The sequence below is a fragment of the Andrographis paniculata genome, unplaced genomic scaffold (assembly GCF_009805555.1).
Source record: "Andrographis paniculata isolate CXL003 unplaced genomic scaffold, ASM980555v1 Contig15END, whole genome shotgun sequence".
NCBI classification, from domain to species: Eukaryota; Viridiplantae; Streptophyta; class Magnoliopsida; order Lamiales; family Acanthaceae; genus Andrographis; species Andrographis paniculata.
In genome coordinates this window covers 1,956,980-1,972,991 of record NW_026137435.1, presented here as the reverse complement: position 1 = coordinate 1,972,991, position 16,012 = coordinate 1,956,980, and the positions used below count along the sequence as shown (strand labels likewise).

The window sequence follows — 16,012 nt, the reverse complement described above, 5'->3', positions numbered from 1 at the left end:
GAAAAATAACAAGGAAACTACACTAATAAACTCTTGTTTTATTGCTACTCTACATATGACTGAAACTAGACACCTTAGTTCGACCAATGCAATGAAATCGGCGCAGACAGTAAACAAAAATTAACTTGCAAACTAATCTAAGACAGTCACAAACATTTCACTTTCTCGCATTCCATCAAAACTCAAAAAATTAATGATAAATAACACGACTAACATGATCCTTACCGACCCTATTTGAAACCCTCCTTTTAGTTGCGGTAAAAAAAAATTTACTGTCTACAGGTGCAGATAGCCGAGGAAAATAGTTTAACTCATCGACAAACTTTCTTAATCAAAACACAAAAATAGGAATACATCAAAACATCGTATTCAACAAAAAAAAAAAAATCAAATATAGAAAGGATTTACACATAAACAAACCTTCAAGCATCATAACAGATCACTCCCAACATTCTATTGCATCACTTGATTACACGATCAAATTAAACGACACTGCATTCCGTTTTTAATTCCGTACAGAACACTAAAATCGGAAAACAGACAAAGGGTACTTAGTCTTAGCTCATCAGCCTCCAACCATAACAGATATATATATATATATATTTGTTTCTATGTAAACTGCAATTAATGTGTAGATATCGAAAGGATCAAACCATCACTTTACCAAATCATAATTAAACAATGGCCACGATCATCCATCCACTTGTCATAAACAAAAACAGGAAATAAAGACAAATTTAATACACGAATCATATCCATATTCAGCTAAAGAACTTACTGTCGTAATAAACGTTGACTTACACAAAACAAAATAAAAGATTCGTTTACCAAACTTAGAAAGTAAACGATTCCAAACATTATCAACAACCTGAAAATTAAATAACCTCACGAGCACAAAGAATGGCGTAGCAAACAGCAAACAGTTAAAAACTACATTAACCAGAGCACAAACAACAACGAGGAAATTTATACAATCAAATATGCTTTTTCAAAAGGCGCAAAATAGGCAGCAAAGGATAGCATGCTTTATTCAACGAATCTACAAGACACACGCCATTAAAATAATACGTAACAGCCACTGTATTGTGTTCTATTTTATTGGAACCGGATTCGGATCATACAAGTCCATCAATCAGTAAAATTGTTCTATCAAGCATGAGTTCTAAATGATAAGACTACAACAAATACATCCCCACAGACGAACAGAAGCCGTCGGGTTTTGTCCTTTTCATCTCCCCCTATCGATGCAGAAGAGAAAAAACAATCCCAACAACCATAGGAACACTTCTTCATCCTTATACGATCACATCGCCAAGATATGTGAAACAAGATTATAGATAGGTTATATATATAAAAAAAAAACAAATCATACGAATCAAAATGGCAAAAGAATAGAATGGTGCTACCCCAATCCGGAAAATCCGTTTTCACTGCACGCTCTTCTTGTCTCCGTAGTAATTGAGGTACCACCGAACAAATTTCTTCAGCCCCGTCTGTAAATCCGTCGTGGGCTTATACCCGAGCTCCCTCTGAGCTAAACTTATGTTGGCGTGCGTAAACTGCACGTCGCCATTCCTCGGCATCTTCATAACCATCCTCTTCGCCTTCACCTTTAGCAATCTCTCCAAAATGCTCACAAGATCCGAAACAGGCACGGGGGATGTGTTTCCAAGATTATATACGCGTAATTGCGCCGGCCCCTTCTTCTTCCCGCCGCTGCCAGTGCTCTTCTCGGCAGTATCCAATGCAGCTAAACATCCTTTCACAATATCATCAATGTAGGTGAAATCCCTAGCCACGGTGCCATGGTTAGGAGCTTCGAAGATCGGAATTGACTTGCCCTTTAATATATCCTTGGTGAAGAAGAAGTAGGCCATGTCCGGCCTCCCCCACGGCCCGTAGACGGTGAAGAATCGCAGTCCCGTGATCGATAGGCCGTGGATGTGATTGTATGTGTGGGCGATTTCTTCTCCGGCCTTCTTTGTGGCGGCGTATAAGCTCGCCGGCTGATCGGTCCTGTCCCTCTCTGAAAATGGAACTTTTGAATTCAATCCGTATACAGAGCTGCTGGATGCCCAGACAATGGATGGCTGAGGATTGGAGCTTTTGCAGACTTCGAGAAGATTGACGAGGCCGGCGATGTTGCTGTGAACGTAGGAGCTCGGATTTTCCATGGCGTACCGGACGCCGGCCTGAGCTGCAAGATGCATGACGTGGGTGAAGGTAACAATGGCGAACAGCCTTTTCAGCAATGGCGAATCGTTGATGTCGCCTTCGACGAGGTAGACGCCGGAGCGCTCGAGAAGGGCTTGTCGGGCTCTTTTGAGAGAGGGGTCGTAGTAATCGTTGAAATTGTCGAGGCCGACGACGCCGTCGCCGCGGCGCTTGAGGGCGGCGGAGACGTGGGTGCCGACGAAGCCGGCGGCGCCGGTGACGAGGACGGAGATGCCATTTCGGGAGCGGATTTTGGCGGAGGCTTTGACGCGTTTCTCGAAATTAGGGCTGTCGTAGGAGCTGGTTCGGAGGGATCTTCTGGAGAGATCTGAGGGTGGGGGAGTGGGGGAAGTGGGCGATCTGTAGAAGAAGACGAAGATGAGGCCGAGGAAGACGAAGGACCAGAAAGTGAGCTTCGCTAAGGAGGAGTGCTGGCGGAGTTTGGTGTAGGGAGATTTCTCGATCTTGAACTTTCCCGGCGTCGACGGGGCTCCGGCGTCGGCAATGTGCTTCATCGGCGCAGATTGGAATCTGTCTGGTTAGGGTTTGGAATCTCTCTCTGGAGGTGGGATCGATTGATTAATGGCGGGGTGAGCAATTGGGGGAAATGGGAAAGCTTGGAATGGAATCTTGAGGTTTCTTGGCTTGGCGGTGGTGGTAATGGTAACTGTAATCTGTATCTATCTGTATCTATATCTTAATCAGTAGTGACTTTTGTTTCCCTCTTTTTCTTCCTTTTAGGAAAGCTTCTGCTGTCCTTCTCCTTCTTCCTCGTCTGCAAGAAACCAGAAGAAGAAGAAGGGTAATGGAGGATGGGTTGGGTAATCGGAAAGAAACTTTGGGGGGGTGGGGGGGTGGGTTTGGCGTGTAACGTGCTTTGCTGTGCTGTGCTGTGATGATGGATTGGATTGGGTGGTGGGCCTAATTAATAATGAGAGAGAAACAAAAGGGAGGAGAGAGAGAGAGACAGATGCAGATATATATATATATTATATATTAGCCACCACCATTAATGGAAAACCAAGAAAGGCAGAAGAGAGGCAGAGAGAGGATTAGAGTTTAAAATGGGATTAGGAGGGAGGGATCCTCTCTCGCTCTCCATTGCCAATATGGCAATTCCAATGTCAAGAACAATTGAATTCAAATTCAACGATGTGTGTGTATGTATGTATGTATATATATATATAGAGAGAGAGAGAGGTTGAAGAAGAAGAAGAAGATGATGATGATGATTGGCTGTAAAATTGATTGGTGTGGAAGATTGTGGAAATTTAGGGCATTCGTTGATTAATAATAGTAAGTAAAGAAGGTATTAATTTATTTTTGGATTTGGTGTTTTTGGGTGTGGGCGAGAGGAATTCTTGCTCTCATTCTCTTTTTCTTACATTACATCTTTCTGACTTCATTATTCTTTAGTCCGTCCCAGATACCGTCCTACACTATACACACGATGTAATTTATTTTATAATATAAATAATTATAAATTAACGTTAAGATAATTAATTAATTTAATTAAAATTTAAAAAATAAAATTAAAAAATTTATAATGAGATTAAAGTGTATAATATTTTTTAAAAAAAAAAGTGATAGTGTATGTGAAACGGACAGAAACGACAATCCAGACATAATATCTGGGACGAAGGGAGTACTATTTATTTACACTTTTCTATTCCCCTTAATTTTTTTGTTTAAAATAAAATTTGTGTACAAATATTTAGTTCTAACAATTATTTTACTAAAACCTAAAAATAAATACAAAATTAAACAAATTTGTTTGTTTGACTTTGAAATTGATTTAAAATAAAATATTAATTTTATTTTTTTAAATAAAATAATACTTATATTTTATTGAGAATTATAATGGAATAGATACTCTTTCTATTTATTTTTAAAGTATATATTTATTTTTCCTAGATTTTAAAAAATAATAATATTTTAATTATAATAAGTAGTTAAAAATAATATAAAAATAATTTTATTTTTATTTTCTTAAAAAAAGAAAATTATAGTTTTTTATAATCTAAAACTAAAGTCAACATTATTAGCTCGACATTATTTTCAATTAAAAAATACATTATTTTTTTACAAAATTTTACTTTAAAAAGAATTTCAAGTCAATGTTTCATTTCAAATTAATTTTAAATTAAGAACAAGGTCAATAATATGATTATGAAATAGGAGTATTAATTTTTAATTTTTGTTTTTTTAAAGTTCTATAGTTATTAAAAAAAATAATTATTTTATAAATGGACAATTTAAAATAGAAATATATATTTTATAAGTTAACAGAGCCTAACACTTAGTTGAAATTTAATTTTAAATTTTTATTTAAATAATAGAAGTTAACATAATAGAGTAAATATATTTTTATAGAAAATTAATTGCAAGGGTTTTTGTTTAAAAATAATTTTAAATAACAATTTGATATAGTATTTTGTAAAAGATATATATATATATATATTGAAAATATGTTGATTGAATAGTATAATCTCTTATTTGTAATTATTTTCTTGTCGTAGAGATGAAATATACAGTACATAGTTAGACGAAGATGAAATTATCGGAGTTATAATAGTCGATGAAAGGATCAATCTTATTTCAATATAAAGATGCATTGTCATAGAGGGCCAAACCTTAAAAAATGTAGAAGTACTTAAGGTTGTTGAAAAATTATTGTATCATGACCCAAAAAATATTCAAATACCGGACGAATAACTTCAAGAAAATTATAGCCGTTTACTTTAATAGTAGCTATGTTTGACAAATTTATGTCTCTTGCCACTTTGCCTAATTTTTATTATTTTTTTTCCATTGTTGTCCTATTACCATATTAGGATTGTGATGATTGTTATTTCACATTCAAAATCATTCTTTGTTAAAATGTTATGTATAGAGGGAAAATTTTGGTGAGTGCTGGTGTGATCTTATGCAAGTTTGCTTGGGAGTTCATTAAGAAAACTTTGTTTCTGGTGTCGTACCTGTATATTTAATAATTTTATACCAGTATTTTGTGGAATTGTATATTGGTTTTGTTTACACATATCTTGGTATTATTAAAGTATATTTTGATGAATAATCAATGGATCTTTCTTATTTTTATATTGTACTTTTTAATTATGTTTATATCTTATTGTCACAACGGTATCTGCCGAAAATGGTGAAAATTAAAAGTAGTTCTCAAGAACTTAAGGTATGTTCTTCATATTAAGGTCATTGATTGAAAATAGTACATATTTTTTTCGGATAGACCATTATATGAATTATTTCCGGCACCTAGTGGACAACTTTTGGACTTAAGTGTACATAGAATTTAGTCATATGTTGTCAACATACCTAAAGCTAGCAACGTAATACTAACATTACTTGTAGATTATGTATAGATATATGATGTACACCAAGAAATAATAGGCATCAGTTTTCAACAAAGTTAGATATTCCCTCTTTAAAAAGAATTTTGAACAGTATATAACATTTGTTTTGGAGGACATGTCATATGCCCAAAACTTCATCACACAATCTCAACATGAAGGTTGGTTGAACTCTTTGTTTCTAGAGACTCATATAAAAATAATAAATAACAATATAGTTGAATCGTGAAATAGTTAGTGTGTTTGACAAGGTCATTGCCTTATGTGGGGATGGTAGATTCCATTCAGCAACAAGTGATGTCTATAATGAATGAACATTTAGAGAATCTGAGCAAATTGATGGAAAATTATGCCCGAAATAGGAAAATAAATTGGCAGTGGACAGAGGAAACCGCGAATTTGCACTTCTGGAAACACGTTGTTGTTCCGTGGTTACGATGCTTGTTTGTGTAAAAGACAGTTACCTATGGTAGGCCAAGTTTGAATAGAAAATAAACAAGACAAAAAATTTGATATTCAGCTTGGTATAACAACTTAAATTTAAAAGATTTCAATCAAAGAAATATCTAATAAACCTATCGTCATGTATACAATGGACTTTATAATTCAATAAATATCAACCACCAACTATCATCTCCCACAACCCTATTTGGACATCAATCTACAATAAACTAGAGAACAAACGTACAGTTAAGATACTAGCAGACTATTTGTTTAACTGAGAGTAAGTGTGTTCATGTGTTGATTTTTTTTTTTTTTTTTTTTTCAGTTGGAAAAAATCTTTCTTCAAATTTACTTCAAGTTGCTACAGACGCTCAAAATCTTCTTAAACACAAGGAGTATGAAAAACAAAAGATTAAAGAGAAAACACAATTTTCACTCACTACCAACAAATACAAATTTTCATCTTCTAGAGTATCTCATACAATATGTAGACAAAAATTCAACACATTGATTCTTGCATTGTTTGATTAGCTTTTCATGGGGAATTAATTGCATTACCATAGACTTGCAATCTTATTTTATCATATCAACACTACAATTCTGACTTCCTAAATGTTTTTCTTCCTCAATTTTCTATTGTTTTTATTTTTTATTTTTCATTTTTTATTTATTTGACTCAATTAAAACCTACCTAATTGATATTGTCCAGACGGTCACGTTCAACCTCTTGTGTAATCAAGCAATATTATTAAAAATACATTTTAATCATATATTTATAGGGTTTATAATTTATTTTTACTCATGACCTAAGAAAAAGTCCGATACGGCCCTGTGTAGGTTGTGACAAAGGGATCAATTGCTTAGAAGGTGCTTTACACAGTAGCCGAGCAAGGCCAAGTATTATCTGGATGATGCCACTCATTTCCTGAGACCAGAGGCGGATCTACATGGGAGCTAAGGGGTCAACTGACGCCCCAGTTCTCCAAATATATCTATTTTTTAGTATAAAAAATAGTAAAATATATATTTTTTTAAGTAATTTGTCCCTCCTATTTTTTTTTTAATAATATAAAAAATTATAAAAATTTTATTTGTTTGTTAATTTATATTTCTAGTCTTTAAGTTTTATTTTTTTATAATAAAAAATATTGAATTTTATGTAGTTTTGTTGAATTTTTTTTAATTTTTTTTTGCCTAGATGTGGTATGAATTAAAAAAAAATATATTGAATCGATAAAAAAAATGATAAAAAAAATTAATATTTTTGCCTCCCAAACTTTTACTGCTGGTTCAGTCACTCCTGAGACTCCTCCGTGGACTTGCCAATGCATCTACTCCAAAGCCCCATCAAAGTGTGCACTTTCAAGTCACCTTTGATAGTGCATGCTGAAGATACATGTAGCTTTTACTGATTCGGAGAAAATTGACTATAGTTGATATATATATATACTAACTTTAAAAATAGAATTAAATATAAAAATATTGAATTAAATTTTTAATAAATACGGTTGAACGTTCACAAGTATGTTCAACTTCGTTCGTGAACATAACAAGCCAAAATTTATGTTCGTATTCGATTCGTTTAACTTAATGAACGAGCTTTTAACAACTCAAACGAGTCGCATCATGTCAAATTTGTAAATATTTTTTTTATTTTATAGCTCTAGATATGAGATTAATTACAATGCTAATTGGAATTTTTTCTTATTACATTAAAAATAATAAGACTTGATTGATTAATATAAATATGTAAAATAATTTGATATTTTTGTCGCTTACATTCTATGTATAAATTAATTATTTGATTAAAATTCAAATTCAAACAAACCCATATGGTTTATCAATAAATTTAGGGTGTGGTTTTTTACTCAAAATTTTTTAATATATTTTTTTTTATAAAAAATACAAATTGTTATTGTATATTATTTAAACAAATTCTTATACATGTAAAAAAAAAAAAAAAAAAAATCCTTTAGAAGACAAAGAAAACACACCCTTAGCTTTTAGAAAATACAATGATATACTCTATCTTTTATGGTTGAATTGAATTTTTATAGTAAATTAAAAAATAATAATATTTGATTGATTAATATAAATATGTAAAAAATTTTAATATTTTTTATCACTTATATTTTATGTATAAATTAATTATTTGCATAATGATTTAGTTATAACTCATGTAAAAAATAAAAAAAAATTGATATTAGTAGTTATTATTTTTACTGTGATAAAAAAAAAATACCCCATCTCCCATATAATATAGGTATATTACTGTGAAAATACCCCCTCTGTCCATATAATATAGGTATATAGGTAAAAGTAATTATTGTATAGTAAAAATAATTATAGAGCAAGATTAAAATCAATAAATAATTTAATTAAAATTTAAAAAATTATAAAATATAAAATATGATTAAAGTGTATATATATATATTTTTTAAAAAAAGACAAATTATGTAGACGGACTAAAATAGAAAATAGAAACAAATTATGTACTTGAAGTAGCATGTCGTATTGTGCCAAACAAAAAATAATATTTTAAGGGGATGAAAAAAAAGTAAAATTTAAAATAAGTATTTGATTTAATATTTTAAATATCTTTCTAATATAAATCTTAAAATTACACAAACTAATAATTAAAAAAAATTAAAATTAAAATACCAGCAGATTCGGTCGGATTGAAATAATAAACATTACACCTCATTTTCGTTGAGCATACAGTTGCCACGTGTATCATAAATCCCTCACGTTGAACTCTATTCCACATCCCAATAAAGAAATGAACGGTCCTTAGATAACGGCCTCCCATCAACGGCTCCGATTTTCGCTGTAAATCCATCTCCGACCCATAACTCTATTTTTTCAGGTCTACAATATATTTCTCTATTTTTGCAGGGTCTGCTACAGTAACCCATCTCCAACCATAGCCTCTATTTTTTGCAAGTCTCTTATTCAACTATACCCTCTATTTTTTAAAGTTAAAAAATATTCTCTTTATATTTTATTTTATATAATTTTTAAAATTACAAATAAAATTTAATATTTTATTATTTTATACATTTAAATTATAATAATATTTTTAATTAATATTTTAAATATTAATTTTTAAAACTACAAATAAAATTTAATATTTTGCATGTTTAATTCAATATTATATTTTTTAAATTTATTTAAGTAATTTTAAATAATATTGTACTCATAATTTTATATTGTATTCTTAAATTTATCTTTTATTTAATGTTATATATTTTTTATAATTAATGTTATTTTTTATTTATAAATATTATAATATTTTAAATTTAATATAAATAATTTATAATTATTTTACCATAATCAATTAATTATAAATTTTAATAAATACTCTCTCCATCCATTTACAAGGGTTACATTTACTTTTGGGGCGGTGTTTAAGAAATAATAGTATTTTAATTATAGTGAGCAGTTAAAAGTAATGTAATGATATTTTTGCTCTTACTTTTTTGTGTAAAAATAATGATGTAATGTAAAATAAGAGTATTTGTGAAAAAAATAGAGTATTTAATAAAATGTAAACTTTGAAAACGAATAGATAAAGTATTAAATAAATAAATAATTTCCTATAAATATTAATTACAAAATTATAATAAAAAATAATAAAATTAAAAATAACAAAAATAAAATAAAATAAAATATATAAAATATAAGCTTAAAATAAAATAAATAAAATAAAAAATACAAACAAAATAAAAATATATATTATCCATGATATTTAAAAATTTAAAAATTAAATAAATATAAAAAATAGATAACTATATAAATAAATAAATAATATTAAAAAGAAAGTAAATAATTATATAAATAAATAGATAATTATATTAAAATAAAAAAAAAAATTGCACCGGCTGAAATCTGCACGGTGGGTTGGATGGGTTCGAGACGTTTTTTTAGGAAAATATCGTCGGTTGGAGATGGTCTAACTATCAAGAGCCACCGCGGATCCTGCCCTTGGCTGCGATTCATTTCTTATCGTTGCGGCGACTTTCCTGTCTTCGCGATCTTCCTTCTGCGATTTGGAGTTTTGTAGATTGTTGGCGAAGATATCATCGGCAAAGGTCCAGGTCTCTACACCGATATTGGAAAGAGAGCTCGAGGTATGCTAATGGTTCACATTTCTTGTGTTAATGGCGGATATTGCGTTTTTGTTCGCGGTTTAGGTTAAATTTACTATTGGTTTTTGATGTATTTTCTGGTGGATTCAGATCTGCTGTATAAGGATTTCAACAGCGACCAGAAGTTCACATTGACTACCTATTTTCCCACTGGAGTTGTAAGTGGTTATTTGCTTGTGGATCTGACTGTGTTTTTTTTTTGTTATTTTAATTGGAGGGTTTTTTAGCTCGTCAGTTCTCTGAATTTTTAGTGATTATTTATTTATTTATTTATTTCTGTGATTTTTTCATTTCTAGGTTTGTTTTGGTGTTTGGTGATATTGTACGCATTTTTTGTTTTTAAAATATATACTGTTCTGTCTTCTAGCTTGTGATCGGTGATTAGATGTTACTCTTATACGAATTAGCGAATAACAGTCGGTAAATGCGAACACTGATTTTGCATCGTTTGTTAATTGAAGAATATGTGTTTATGTCTTGATGATTTTGGATAAGCTGTTTATTTGGTACTTGGAATTTGGATCATTTATTGAGAGAGCTCTTCATCTTATAGGACGTGAACAAGTTAGAATAAAAGTTTAATATAAGTTTTGCTTATGAGTGGGCGTGATTATGACATCATACTCTTGGGTGAAATTGGATTTCGAACTTTGAAGTCAAGAAATTGTACAACAATTGTTTTGAAAAGTTAATTACTATAAGTGCTTATGATCACTCTGTATCTAACTTCACATTTCTTGTAATAGTGCTTTATATATTAAAACTGTATGGATAGCGGTTGATTAATACAAAAACATTTATTAATGTATGTGAGATTGCTGTAATTTCAACTTCTTCATTCTTCTCGGTTGTCTTTTGAGGGGTGAGGTTTTGCTGAGGGAACAAGAAATGAAAAATTGTTACCCAGAATAAAAGCATCCTTTGTCCTGTGCTTGGATCAAAAGTGCTTAAAACATATTTTACAAGTGTATGCTAGCCAATCAAACACCAAAATATAAAAGAAGCTCGAATCTTGTAATCCATTGTGCTAGATTAATGCCTAACATCATGGCATGGAACAAAGCACCCCATATAGTTTTAATAAATAAAAGAACAAATGTGTCATAATTAGGTAAATCAAAATCTTTCTTAACTTAGGCAAACGAGTACTTGATTGGCAAACTTGCACATTTTTTATTACAATTTAGAATTACAATATAATAGCACCGTTCTTGCTTTTATATCTGTACAATATAATCAAGGAACCATTCCAGTAAAATACCCAGTTTGAAAAGCAGGTCAAAGCTTAATAAATTATTAATTGATTGGGTGATGGGAGGACATAGTAAAAGAGGTTCATAATTCTTTGGGGTGTTCCATTATTAGTCATTGCTATTATCAGTGGCAATATGTAGTCTAGAAGTAATTGGCAATACATATTATACTCACATCACTTTTCAGAAGGGCTAACTTTAGTATTGGGATTCAACAATCAATCTCACTCATTCTTGCACACAACAAATTCCTCAAATATTTCACAAGTAGAATACCTTAAGTTCATAAAAATATATTTGCTCTTATTATAGAGAAACAAAAGCCTACCTTTCAACCAAGTGACCTGATCTACCCACGAATCTGAGTAAGAAGGCCGCCCTGACCTGTAACACAAACTTTCAAAATCGATCAGTAGATGGATACCACAACAGTGAAAGACGTGACTTCCAGCTCTATTTGCTGAATAACAAAAGTAAAATCCATTGCATACACTAATTTGTGTAAGAACTATGGCGCCTTTGTAAAAGAAGCCGTGAGAGGCATTTCGCACCTGCTTAGACTAATACCTCTATACCCTTTGATACTGCAGCTTTGCATACTGCAGAACCCACAAAGCCATTGCCTCCTAACACAACAATCTGAAACAGAACAGGTAATCCTGAGTTAATTTACAATGCTATAACAAGTACATGCTGTATCGAAAGAAGAATAACAAGATCAATCTCAAGATCATACTCGCTCAGGTTTAACATCAGCCACAACATTGGCCCTCCGTTGCACAGATAGGTATTGACTGCGAGTGTGACTTTCTGGTGCCTACGGATTACAGTTTTGTCCTTTGCGCAGGGAGACGGAGATCTGATTGCGGGAATGAGGAAATCGTCGACGTCTACGAGGGATGCCCAGGACCTCTTCCGTTCTCTGCGGTCTGCTTACGCTGCAACTCCCACAAACCTGAAGGTAGCCTGGGTGATTGTATGAGTAGATTTTGTGTCAGCGGTTTGTGTTTTTGAAATGTGAGGTTATTGTTATGATTGTGGATTTGCAGATCATTGATGTTTACATCGGTTTTGCAGTCACCACGGCCTTGATTCAGGTACTGTTCGTTTGTTTATGCTACGTTCATGTTTTATTTTTGAGTCGTATGGCATGGTTTTTTTTTTTTGTAGACGAGCGATCTCGACTTCATTTAAAGATTTCGCTTGATTTACTTGTATCTGGTGTAATAGCTTCTAAATTTCGTGTTTGATGGGGGTGACGGTGGAGAATTGGTGCTTATTAAGATAAGACAATTTAGGTTTTCTTTTTTGAATGTCTTGAGCTAGTGATGTGTTGCATTGGTGGTTAATTTTGTAGACATTTGTTAGCTCAGAATCTTGTTGATAGAGAGTCTGGAATGTAGACATGGTTTGGGTTCTATTGGACATTATCAGAACCTAAGGGGAAGCATAAACAGAAGTTCCAGTTTGAGTGTCTTAAACGTAGAATTATAATTGACATTTTGGTTTTTATCTGGATAATAATTCAAAAAGGGGAATTAATAGAATCGGAACAGACAATCAATTTGTTCAGCAATGCACTGGTTTTAATGAAAATGATTGATAATCAATACATACTTTGATATTCTAATTTATTTCAACAAAAACATCATGTCTTGTTTTCCCACCTTTACTTTTCAGAAAATTTGGATCACTTATATCTGCCTTCATAAAGTAAAATAAAATAACAAATTGGTTTCTTTAAATGTTCTGTTAAATTGTTTTTCTACTAGAATTTGTGAGAGAGCAGTTAGTAGATGTAACTGTGTCAAACTATAACCAGAACCAATGAAGAAAAGGGATCAAAGCTATCGGTTCTGTAGTTGGATATGCTAAAATTTCAATTGATAATCTATCTTCAAAATTGTGGCTGCGTGTTAAGGCACAGTAGCATATCATGCAAACAGGCTGTTCTGGTGCTCCGTGCTCTAACTGGTCTTGGTGTAGGGGATTGGTGCGGATTCTCTATTGGGAGGATAAGCATTTCATGTGGTGTTCATAGGAAATTTATTATCATGGGGTGTTAATTTATTGTGCCATCTGTTGAGAACATTAAGCTGTCCAATAATATGATGGCTCTGGTACAATCCTTAATATTTCATGCCCCAGGATTAGATCCAGTCTCTTATAAATGTATATGATTGAGCAAAACTTTTTTTTGATTGATTTCCTTCGATTTTCGCTCCATGATTTGGGAAACTTTACAACTTGTTTATAAGTTATAATCCATATTCTTATATTCTCATTTCCTTATTAGTCACTGAAAGAGCAAAGGGGAAGATGATGATTTGCTGTTTCTTTTTATACTGGTAGTAACAGGTAGTTTATATGGCCATTGTTGGGTCATTCCCCTTCAACTCCTTCCTTTCAGGGGTTCTTTCGTGTGTCGGGACTGCTGTCCTTGCTGGTGAGTTGCTTCCATATTTTTTTCCTTGTACTGAAATGTGTATAAAATATATTCAACTGATGTATTCTCTAATTACAGTGTGTCTTCGGATTCAAGTGAACAAAGAAAACAAGGAATTCAAGGTAATGTTTCTTGGCGCAAAAATAGTTACATTCAATTCAAAATGCAATCATTTAAACAGAAGAATAAGATGTTCGACTCTCTAGGTCTGTAGTTTCATCTTTCCTGGTTGGTGCTTAGTGAATTGTTTTCACTGCATTATAATGGTGGATTTATTTATTTTTACAAGTATTCATCCGAGCTAAAGATTCTCTTGTTTCTAATCACATTTAATTGTTCTCTTCATTCATAGGATTTACCTCCGGAACGAGCTTTTGCAGATTTCATACTCAGCAACCTGGTGCTTCATCTGGTCATCATGAACTTCCTCGGATAAAGCCGGCAAGAAAAGCAGCAGCATCACGACGAAAAGCAGCTGCACAAAACGACAAGAAACAGAGGAGACAACAGCATCAGCAATAACTTTGTGTATTGTGGAGATGGTGAAATTAATAACAATAATAATAATATATTCATTTTAACTTGTCTCTATCTCTCTTTCTTTCTGTCTCTGTCCTTATGGTTCAAGATTTATACGTGTGCACCACCATGAAAGTAGGACTAGGACTAGCTAGCTAGGCCTAGGCCTAGGCAGATCCAGTCCAGTTCAGTATTAGCAGCGATTTAACAGCAGCGGCCACAACATTAAAAATTGGTTGGCTTTCAATTTCTCATATTGGCTCCTTATATATTTCTCCGGATCTTAATTTCCATAATGTTCTTGTCATGCCTAGCATCACTAAAATTGTTGTTTGTTAGCAAGCTAACTTGAGATAGTCCGGTTCAAGTGCTTTTCACTGATCCGTTGTGATTTATGGGGTCATGCACACGTCACAGTATGGTCGGGTTTTTGATAATATGTTGTTCTGTGGATGATCATTCCAGATTCTCTTGGTTCTATCCATTATGCAAAAAGATTGAATTTGTTGGTATTGTTATGTTTTCAATCCTTCGTTGAAAATCAATTTTCTCGTCGGATTAAAAAGTTTCAGAGTTAAGGTGGCACAAAATTTACAAATCATCGCCTACAATCTCACTTTGTAAGATGTGGTATTCATCATCTTATGTCTTGTCCTTACGCTCTCTTCAAACGGCAGAGCTGAATGTAGACATTGGTATATAATTGAAATGAGACTTGCTTTGCTCTTTCATTCTTTTGTCCCCTTGCATTTGTGGGTGGAACCATTTTGTACAGTCGTTTACATTATTAATCATCTTTCCATTGTCACTCTTAGCGATAGGTCTCCCTTTGAGATGGTTTATGGGCATTCTCCATTTTATGCCTTTTTTCATATTTTTTTTGTTTTTGCGTTTATTCTTGTCTATGGGACTATGCCAAGACTAAGTTCAAACTGCGGAGTCTTCTATGTATTTTTTTGGATACAATACAAGCCATAAAAGTTTTCGATGTTTGGATCCTAACTCCACTCGAATTTTCATCACTTGCCATGCAAAATTTGATGAATCCTACTTCCTATTCTTGAAGTCTAGCTTTTCTAAAAATATCTCCCGTCTAACCATGTCTCAAGTTTTGGATAGCATATTTGTCTTGGTTCCCATGTAACCGTCCATCATCTGCCGCTTTAGCCGTGTCACATTTGAGCACCTGAGTTGCCAGAACCGCTTGCTCCTATGTTGCTTACACACCAACAATAGCCTTTTTCTGCAAAGTTGGCTTTAGCTAATCCGCCTCTTTTTCGTCGTTCCCTTCAGCTCCACCTATCATGGCTAATGTTGCTCCATTTTTTTGTACTCACCCGATGCAAACACAAGCTCACTCGGGTATATTCAAACCTCGTTATCCCATGGACACCACTCTTGTTGATTTTAACCTTTCTATTCAGCTCTCACTATCATCTCTGAATCTCGAGGAATCAAATATGCTCTTACGATTCCCCATTGGGTGAACGCCATACATAGGGAAATGGATGTTTTGCGAGCACATAACACTTGGTGTATTGTCCCTAGACCGCCTAATTCCAATGTGGTTGGCTCCAAATGGGTCTATCGCACAAAATTACTGGCAGACAATTCTATTGA

At 32.8% G+C, this 16,012-nt stretch overlaps 2 protein-coding genes across 2 annotated transcripts; one reads left to right on the top strand and one right to left on the bottom strand.

Moving 5' to 3' along the window:
- Positions 1–1,005: 1,005 nt before the first annotated feature.
- Positions 1,006–3,393, bottom strand: LOC127262963 (UDP-glucuronate 4-epimerase 3-like). Its single transcript, XM_051291838.1, has one exon. It carries the CDS (start codon positions 2,727–2,729, stop codon positions 1,428–1,430), a length of 1,302 nt encoding a protein of 433 aa, XP_051147795.1. The 5' UTR covers positions 2,730–3,393; the 3' UTR covers positions 1,006–1,427.
- Positions 3,394–9,920: 6,527 nt separating this feature from the next.
- Positions 9,921–14,456, top strand: LOC127263042 (dolichyl-diphosphooligosaccharide--protein glycosyltransferase subunit DAD1-like). The gene is made up of 8 exons (XM_051291971.1): positions 9,921–10,156; positions 10,265–10,332; positions 12,018–12,080; positions 12,275–12,388; positions 12,477–12,524; positions 13,786–13,873; positions 13,952–13,995; positions 14,226–14,456. Exons 4-8 carry the CDS (start codon positions 12,299–12,301, stop codon positions 14,307–14,309), a joined length of 354 nt encoding a protein of 117 aa, XP_051147928.1. The 5' UTR covers positions 9,921–10,156; positions 10,265–10,332; positions 12,018–12,080; positions 12,275–12,298; the 3' UTR covers positions 14,310–14,456.
- Positions 14,457–16,012: the final 1,556 nt, after the last annotated feature.